This window comes from Rhinichthys klamathensis, unplaced genomic scaffold (genome assembly GCF_029890125.1).
Source record: "Rhinichthys klamathensis goyatoka isolate OS25496 unplaced genomic scaffold, OSU_Roscu_1.1 h1tg001044l_1, whole genome shotgun sequence".
NCBI lineage: Eukaryota > Metazoa > Chordata > Actinopteri > Cypriniformes > Leuciscidae > Rhinichthys > Rhinichthys klamathensis.
Window position 1 is genome coordinate 137,501 of NW_026607319.1, and position 10,265 is coordinate 147,765.

Genomic DNA, 10,265 nt, shown 5'->3' on the forward strand with positions numbered 1-10,265 from the left:
ACTCGATCTGTAAACCTGCACTTTTTATTCTTTTCTCAAATGAATCTGGAAGAAAATGATTGTGTTTCTCTCATGCTTTTAAAAGCTCTGTGTCCCGCGGTGTCTAATTCAACCTAATTTGTTCTTGAAAGCTACAATGCATCTTAAAAAGTAAAATTGCAATTTATACAGAGAGAAAATTACCATAATTGCAGTCTCGGCGGCATTTGCGTGAACTACAATTACTAACAAATTGACATGATGGGTCTTGTTGAGGACATCGCAGTTAATGCATGCGCTGCGATACTTTACACTTGCAGAACTTAAAATAATCATCTGAGCTGTAATGAATAGGCAGCGTTTCAACAGTCCAGTAAGAAACTGAGATGTCAAACAGCAGGACTGAGATTTACTGAAGAAAAGTTCGTTGCAAGACTAAAAGGACGTGTGAAAATTATATGTTTTTTTTCCAAACACATGAAAGCCCACAGAGGCCTAGGTCACAGTTTATTTCAATCTAATAAAAGATATCTCGACAAAACGAGAGCGTTTATAATGTCACAGAAGTTTTCCATTTCAAATTCAATTGAACTTTCTATTCATCAAAGATTCCTCGGGGGGACAAAATGCATCAGTTTCCACATAAATATGAAGCAACTGTTTTCAACACTGATAATATTCATAAATGTTTCTTGCGCATCAAATCATAATTTCTGAAGGATCATGTGACACTGAAGACTGGAGTAATGATGCCGAACATTCAGCTTTGATCACAGGAATAAATTTAATATTCACATACATAGAAAACAGTTTTAAATTGTAATAATATTTCACTATATTACACTTTTTACGTTATTTCTGATCAAATAAATACAGCTTTGATGAGCACAAGAGACTTATCGAACCTTATGTTATATAAACATGCTGACATTTCTCATGTAAAATTTTGCACATTAGTTTGATTTACGCGTATGTTTTATCTGGTATAGTTTATACAACCAATCGTCCCGACAGAAAGACTAACAATGTTACATTTTAACATTTCACGACGGGTTTGTCACATCTGTGACGTTGACCAATAGGAGCACAGCTTTTACAGTAGTGTATATTCATACTTTGATGTTTTAGTGTCTGTATAAAATGAATGTGATATAATTAGCCTATACCGTTCTGACTTCAATGATTTACGGAGGAGGGAGAGACAATATTGTCCGGGGTGCTTATGTGGGCGACGCGGGTTTGAATCCGGCTTGTGTCATTCATTTCCGGCTCCCTTCTTTTCTCTCTGTCATTTTCAGTCTGCTTTCTAACCATCCCTATCATTACACATGACAGATCTCGGTGAGTTTAAACACAACTCTAGACTGAGTCACATGAATCATCCGGTGTCGATGATGATGACACACACATTAATCAGGAGCTTTGCTTTGGATATTTACAATCATGTCTGTTGATAAGGATTTTTGGTAACACTTTACAATAAGGTTCATTAGTTAACATGAACAACACTTCTATAGAATTTATTAATCTTAGTTAATATTAATTGCAACATTTACTAATACGTTATTAAAATAAAAGGTTGTATTTGTTAATATTAGTTAATGCACTGTGAACTAACATGAACAATGAATGGATTATTTTTATTAACTAACATTAATAAAGAGGCTACTGTAACAAATGTATTGCTCATTGTTAGTTCATGTTAGTTAATACATTTACTAACCTTATTGTAAAGTGTTACTAGATTTTTAATTAGATAAATAAATATGACATTTCACTGGGCCTGACTTATGACATATCAAGTGCTCATGATGTATTTCACAATGATTTTGCTCTCAATATAAAAAACAGTGTTATAGAGTTGGTCAATTCAAATAAATTCTGTGAATCAGTTCAAATTCCATCTGATTCATTTCTAACAATTGTTTTTATACACGTCTCAATGTGACATTTTACATGCATTCAAATGTTGTAAAAAATGTTGTCAGCTGCATGTAATGATGAATATTCTTCCATGTGCTAATTTAGTTCTAAACATTTCTTTTAATTTCATTCCATTTATTTCATATTTATTGTCCAGCTCGAGTTTGAATTCTTAAAGGGATAGTTCACCCAAAAATGTAAACTCTGTCAGTAATGACTCTCCCTCATGTTGTTCAACCCCGTAAGACTTTCGTTCATCTTCAGAACACAAATTAAGATATTTTTGATTAAATCTGAGAGCTGTCTCACTCCTCCATAGGCTTCTAAGGGATTGAAACTGGCCGGCCCAAAAAGTTAGTAAAGACATCGTTAAAATAGTCCGAGTGACTACAGTGGCTCAACCTTAAGTTTATCAAACGGCGAGAATACTTTTTGTGTGCAAACAAAAAATGACTTTATTCAACTATTCATCTCCTTCTCTGTGGGCCTCGAGTGAGTTCACGTAGTGTAACAGCGCAGCGCTTCTGGGTTGTACGTCAAACGTAGGCTCACTATTGGCCGACGCTGGTCATGTGTTTGTGAGTGTGTGTGTGTGACGTACAACATAGAAGCGCTGCGCTGTTACACTACGTGAACTCACTCGAGGCCCACAGAGAAGGAAAGAAATAAATAGTTGAATAAAGTCGTTATATTTGTTTGTTTTTTTTGCGCACAAAAAGTATTCTCGTCGCTTGATAAACTTAAGGTTGATCCACTGTAGTCACTCGGACTATTTTAACAATGTCTTTATTAACTTTCTGGACCGGCAAGTTTCAATAACAAAGAAGCCTATGGAGGAGTGATCCAGCTCTCAGATTTAATCAAAAATATCTTAATTTGTGTTCTGAAGATGAACGAAAGTCTTACGGGGTTGAACAACATGAGGGAGAGTAATTACTGACAGAGTTTTCATTTTTGGGGTGAACTATCCCTTTAAGCCTTTCAAATAAGATAGGAAGCAGGAAATGTCGAGAAAGAGAAACTCCACACACAGGAACTTGCAGGAGAAAGATATAGTCTATACTTTGTTCTGTTCATCGTGAAAGGCTATTGTGAGACTAAAGATCAGTCAGAGATTTCCTAGACTAAAGAAGACAGAAATATCAATATCGTCACCATCTACAGAATCTGCTGGACGCTGGAGAGAAGATCAGTGCCAACCGTGACAAAAGAGCAAAGGATTCAATACTATTTGTTTACAGTTATATATACTGTATATATATTTGTGTGTATATATACACGTCTCTCTTGCCTCCCCTGAGCCCATTGACTTTTAAAATCCCCCTGGAGTCAATCATTTTATAGTACCAAAATTACATATTTAAATGTTTTACCTTGAAAATAATTTTCTTCATGCCTTAAAATAGCTTGAATGTAACTCGACACCCTTGCCTCAGTTAGTATACGCAGTTCTATGAATATGCAAATGAGCCCCGCCTCCACTCCACTGGTTGACGATCACACGTTGATCTGATTGGTTACAAGGTCGTTTGTGACGTCAGAAACACCAGCGATTTCAAACCGTGTTTTTGAGACTGTCTTTGGTTCACTGCAGTTTTAAGCAGAAAATACTCAGCAATGCTGTCGACTTATGAACTTACACATGGTTTGTCTTAAAGCATATTAAAAACACCATATAAACAACATTAAAAGCTGGATTTTCACCACAGGGGGACTTTAGTGGGGGGTAATGTCACGTGAGAGGGGACAATGATGCCGTTAATGGGAAGACCACCGTAATTAAAAAGTAAGTAAACAGCTCATCCACTTAGATATCACCGCTTTATGTCACGTCAAAATCAAACTTAAAATGGCCTGAAAACACGATGACTGTGGGGGTTTTAGTGAGTGATGTGCTTGATGAAATTAAAGGTACATCTCCGTGTCTGTGACAGTGTTTACTGAGCTTGACTGATGAAAATAAAGTGACTAATAAAAAGAACAGCTGAACATTAGTTCACAAATAACAAACACATCTATTCTGAATCAACGTTTGAGAGAAAAAGCACATAGAAAATAAGAAGTTGAATAAATATTCACAATGCAAGTCCATAGTGGTACAGGAGAGCTACATTGCATCTATATATAACATAGAGCTGGTGCGATCTCTGTTCTTGTTCAGATGCTGTTGTTTAGCCATAGAAACAGGTAGATGGAGGAATATACCAATGACAGAGAGAATCTGTAATTATTGTAATCTATCTTTGAATATCTCCGTGATTGAAGACGAGAAGCATGTCTTGTATGACTGTTATTTGTATGTGGATCTGAGTAAGAAATATTTGAGTGATCTCACACTTGTTGGTGATGTTTGTATTGATGTGTCACAGGTCTGTGAGTCAAAGCATGCATGGAGATTGGCATTGTATATATATATATATATATATATATCATGGCATGAAGAAAAGAGCATCCGTCATGCTATTGTGACTTTGTGGAACTATGAGCCGAGAGGCCATGCATTCCTGAAATTAATTTGATTGATTGATAGTTCACAAATAAAATATATTCTTGTTTAAATTGTTACAGCCGTTAGTTATTATTTTGGAATAAATGTAAAAACACTAACCTGAACAGATTTATACCTTTAATACATTTTAGTTTTAATAGTTTTAATAAATATAACATGAATAGAATTGCATTTGGTTAAAAATAGAAAAATGTTACAAATATACAAATGTTTATTGCAGGACAATGTGACAAGGGACATGAAGTTACACATACATATATATATATATTGTGAGGACTTTGCCTGATTTTAAAACACCACTGCTGTATATAAACCGTATGGGTTAGAAACATCTACACTCAGCTGAATATCTTTAGGCTAACACAGATGGTTTTTGAGCCAAAACTGCAACACTGCAAGAGTTTGCTGCAGGCTTTCATGCACAGAAGTGACTCTGCGGCAAGGGGGTAATCCATCGACCGGAAGTTGAAGCCGGCCGGGTGCCGCCATGTTGTAGCAGAACTTCACTTGCGTTAGCATTTCCATTGACTCCCATTCATTTTGGCGTCACTTTGACAGCGAATAACTTTACATCTGAGGCGTTTAAAGACTCCATTTGTCCATTATTTATTTCTAAAGAAACACGACAATGTATAAAGGGCTCCATTACCTTCTATGTTACATTATGGCCCCGTAGAAACAGTTTTTGTAAAAATAGGCTAACGATTGCATCATGACCACTCGACTCTCTGTCGCGCTGTACAGAAATGACCGTACAGACAGGAGGAGAAGCTCGCAGGCGATCGGGGGGACGTCCCGTCAAGGGAGAAGCCCATAGATAATGAGTCCATAAAAGCAACGGAATACTTACTCCTGCTCACTCACGCCAAAGAACTCTTTGCTCAAGTTCCCCGTCTCTGCAAGATTAACGTTGGCAATTTTCACGCACAGCTACTAGAAGATTAACGTCTGTCAGACAGGTTGCTCACGCCATCAAGCTTAGTTTGAGTCGGTTTGAGTCTGCGCGTCAGGAACGGAAGTGCTCAAAAATCGCTAAAAATGGGCTTCAACTGTCTCAACTGAGTTCCAATGAGATGGCTCTGTCCACTTCTTATACTGTCTATGCTCTGCGGTTCTTTATAACTAAATCAGAGGTTATTATCAGTCTAAATCAAACGCAGGTCCGAATCATGACCTGAATCAGTCAAACAACTCTCTGACTCACTGAATCAGCTCAAACGACTCACTAAACCGCATGTTATTCGCCTTCCTCAAAATGAGTCGAGAGAATCGTTACTGCATTATCTTTTAAAAGAAATAGTTGGATAAAAATGAGAATGTTTTTTTGTAAAATCAGAAGCTCAAAATACATCGCTGCAACAGAGTTTCAAAGTTTTGCTGTAATAATAAATGAAGTTCTACACAATTCATCAAAATAGAAAGTGTGTTGACTGTTGTCAACAAAAGCTTTAAAAGCTCCCTGAGGTTTTCAACCCAAATATAAGCTGAAAGGATTTGTTGCTTGAGGTTTATTTAGGTTATTAGTATAGTAATTTATCATTTTGCAACTGTACTGTAAAAATAAAGTTATATATATATGTGTGCATCTCTACAAACAAGCACAGCAAACCTGGAGATTTAAATCAACTTTTATCAGAGAGAAAAAAAATGCAATCTGATGTTTTAGGACTGTCATCGTTGTTTCACCCAAAATAGGTCTCCTGTTGCACAATGACGGAAACACCGATTGCGTCTCTGTGATTGACCTGAGAGCTTGTGATCGCTCTAACCACATGGAGCTGAGAAACAAATGATAAATATTTCCACAGGAAACACTGTAGTTGGTACAGGAACTAAAAGCAATGCAAAGTGAAACAAATTTAGCAGAGAAAGCATTTCCTCATCCACGGCTAACCTCTCCTCTAAACAAGCTGTTCGACATTAGTCACATTCTTGCCTTCAGCGGCCAACTTTGACCTCAGATGGCACACATACGAATGTGACTGAGCCACCAAAACTAAATCAGAGTAAAATAAGAGGCTGTTTTAAACAGTGTAATGTCATCTGTGTGTCTCTTTGGGTACCGGTTCAAATCTTTATCTTTAGATGGATCTGGCAAAATGGCTTTATGAGGCACAACAGTCAGCATGGGGAAGTAGAGTGTTTCCTGTCACAGCTTTCTACAGTAAAACGGTCAAAATTTCCCAATAACGTTCTACAAACTCACTGGGAGATTCCCTGAAATTAATTCATCCCAGCTTTCGAATGCACCGCAGTCATTTTGCCTCTCACTTTAAAAACATGCAAAGCAGTAGTGGCCTTGAAGAAGAAGTGCAACTGCAAAAAAAAAATCTGAAATAAAAAACATTAATAAAGATTTGAAGTCCTAAATGGTATAATCAACACACTAAATGCATGTTAAAAAAGCAAAAAGGCTCATGTTGTCCTTGAACATTATGGGCTTGTGTTCAATATTACCATCAAAATATCTGAACTCAACAAGTCTGGAACGGCACTGGCATTAAACATTGGCAGGAGATTTCGACATTCATTAGCAGCATCTAGTTACTAGTTGTTTTGTCACTAATACATCCTAAGCTATAATGTTTGCCATTGAATTCTGTGAGGATGTGGAAATTCACAGTTCAATAGAATATTCAGATTGCATTGGTGCATATTCCACTTTTACTAATTACGACATGTAAAAAAAGCATTTTAGCTAGCAGTGAGATAAGAAATTATGGCATAGATAATATCTCATAAACCACTAGATACCAGTAGTTATGTTACCAGTAACTGAGAAATAATGATCAGTTAGCCTACAACTAGTAAGCAACAACTAGATTACACACTAATCAGAAATGAATAACCACGGATCCCTGCAAAGATAAAGCCAGTATTGGATCGCTTAACTAGTCGTTTAAAACACGTAGATGCTAGGGATATATGTAAAGGAGCGCACGTGACTGATGTCCATCATGAAATCAATCACAAAACGCTTCAAATGAACACATGATCGTGTGTGTGGAAACAGCAATGACATGTTCACAGTGATTTCTGTGCATCCATGAACCCCCAAACCTGTGGATGATGCGTGTGTGTGTGTGTGTATCAGGGCGAGGTTTGACACCAAACGAGCCTGCAAATGAGTAAAACGCAGATGCATTGATCGTTTACCTTAATAATACTGGTCTTCCGTGGTATTCTAGTTTTGCCGTTGGCCGTGTCGAGCCCCTGGCTCTCGGGTGCACACGGTCCACAGTCCCCGTTGGAGACCGACACCTCGCTCGCAGCTCTGCCGTCCTCCTCATCGCAAGGCTGGGTTGGTTTCCCGCCACCACTCGGCGATGAGACCCCGCAGTTCTCAGCGACAAACTCCGCCATGAGCCCCGTGTAACACACACAACCGTACAGTATTAGCTGTCGGTTCGAGTATCGAGCGAGTGAAGCTCCTCAAGAGACGTTAGAGAGAAAGCAAGAGCCATCGCAGGGTGAGTTCTCGTCCGTGTTTCTGTTTCATCTGTCGGCTTCGATACATTGTAACCGCGCGCACAAAACAGCGTTCGTATGTTTCAGTGTTACAATGTTGCAAGTGTCATTGTTGAGGTCTGACAGATACTGCCATCTGCTGAACTCACTTCACATCGGTAAAACACAACACTGCAGCTCCGAAACACACCGCGCTCGCTAGATCCAGCACCAGATAAAGCTTTACATGGAAGGTACATGTCAGGACGCATGATGCAGGGAGACTGGGGCAAGTTGTCACACGGGGAAATGTTTCCCCTTTCCGCTTTAACTCAGTGAGTGACTGTAAGGTTTGAGTCAAAAGTTAATACACAATTACACAAACCCACTTTAGAGTTTTTATATATATATATTGTTATATTGTATTATAATCCGGTCTGTAGATATGGATAAGTCTATTTTACATCAGATGAAAATGTTTTAAAATTTTAGTTGCTTAGTAGCAGTACCAGCACACACACACACACACACACACACACACACAGAGAGAGATGCTAAAGATGCAAATTAAAGGGATAGTTCACCCAAAAATGAAAATTAGCCCATGATTTACTCACCCTGAAGCCATCCAAGCTGTATATGACATTCTTCTTTTCAGACGAATACAGTCAGAGTTAGCTATATTTAAACATATCCTGACTCTTCCAAGCTTTATAATGGGAGTGAATTGTCCATAAAAGTGCATCCATCCATTATAAAAGTAATCCATACGGCTCTGGGGGGTTAATAAAGGCCTTTTGAAGTGAAGTCATCAGTCATGCATTTGTGTAAGGAAAATACACATATTTAAAACTTTATAAACTATTAGCTTCTGACAGACGGGCATAGACATGGATTTACAGTGGGAGAGTGACCTCTGACCCGACACACAACGTAATGACGAACGCGCAAGCTCAGAGGAAAGAGCAAAACAAAACACCGGTCGTGAATTAGAAATATTGAAGAGAAATGCCTAAAGGATTTCTATATAATAGAAGAGGAGCTTGAGTTTGTTGCTTAGCTCTGTTTGTTTAAACCACGAGAGTCGTCGAAGCTTACGATAGTCCTACATCTACATCACGGGTTCCTCTTGTCGACTTGCGCAGTATGTGTACGCCCGTCTGGCGGAAGCTAGTTATTGTAGATTATAAAGTTATAAATATGGGTATTTTTTTCTAACAAAACCCCATGGCTTCGCTTCAGAAGGCCTTTATTAACCCCTCGGAGTCGTGTGGAGTGTTGTTATAACGGATGGACGCACTTTTTTAGGCTTCAAATTTTCACCTGCCATTCACTGCCATTATAAAGCTTGGAAGAGCCAGGACATTTTTTAATATAACTCTGACTGTATTCGTCTGAAACAAGAATGTCATATACAGCTAGGATGGCTTGAGGGTGAGTAAATTGAATTGGGTGAACTATCCCTTCAAGCTATAAGTAGTTAAATGTATACAGATTCCTTAATAACTCATGACACCTAGCTCTGTTACATTTTTCTAAAGGAAAAAGCGTGCATGTCAAAACAGAGGCCGGTTAACAACTTGCTGTTGCGTAATAATAGTCAAAAATATGCACACTTTTGGTTTGTACACTACTTTCCTTCTGTAGTCTACAACATCTGTTTTAGAGATTTTAAATGCATATTTGTTAGCATCAATTCATGCATATTAAAAATGTGCATTGTGCATTTATTATTTTTACAATACTTTTTGATGATGCAGGAATTGCACACTTTGATTTTAAATAGCTTTGTGAGGTATTTAAATGCTTATCGGTGCTAAATCAATTTTAAATATGCATTTGTTCCCACAATACTCACTTTTGACTTTACATTACACAAAATTGATTGTACAAAAGGTTGCATAGTCTGAGAAGTTTCCATTTTCCATTAATCTGTCGCCATCAAGTGGATATAAAGTATTCATACAATTAATTAAGGATTATTATTTTTTTTTTTTTGATACAGCAGGCCACACATATTCATTGGCCTCAGGTGGATTTGCTGATTATTAGTATTGACACTCCAGACTACATGTATGCCAAATTTGGTAGAGATGGAGAGAAAAACCTAGAGATTGATAAACAAAAGTGCATTTTTGTATAAAACCCCAAATATGATAGAAACACGTTTTGAAAAACAATAGTTATGGTCATAATAAGTCTTGAAGCGAAGTAGTTTGAAGTGTTGGAGATGCCTCTTATTTGAACTTTTGAAAATGTTACAAATGGTTTTTTTTTATGCACTATAAAAGTAATGTTATTCCCAAATCATATCCAGGCATCTGAAATGAAACCACCCCGACTTCTCTCACGTTGTGTTTTCATGCACGTGTAAAGTAGTAGCAACACGTAGGCCTAGTTATTAAGC

At 37.6% G+C, this 10,265-nt stretch overlaps 1 protein-coding gene across 1 annotated transcript in view; it reads right to left on the reverse strand.

Moving 5' to 3' along the window:
- LOC130079423 (inactive phospholipase C-like protein 2) overlaps positions 1-8,051 on the reverse strand; it is an 87,136-nt gene extending 79,085 nt beyond the window's left edge. The window contains exon 1 of the mRNA XM_056244688.1: positions 7,568-8,051. Within this exon, the coding sequence (XP_056100663.1) occupies positions 7,568-7,774 (207 nt within the window). The 5' untranslated portion in view covers positions 7,775-8,051. The remainder of the gene's footprint in view (positions 1-7,567) is intronic.
- Between the last annotated feature and the right edge of the window lie 2,214 nt (positions 8,052-10,265).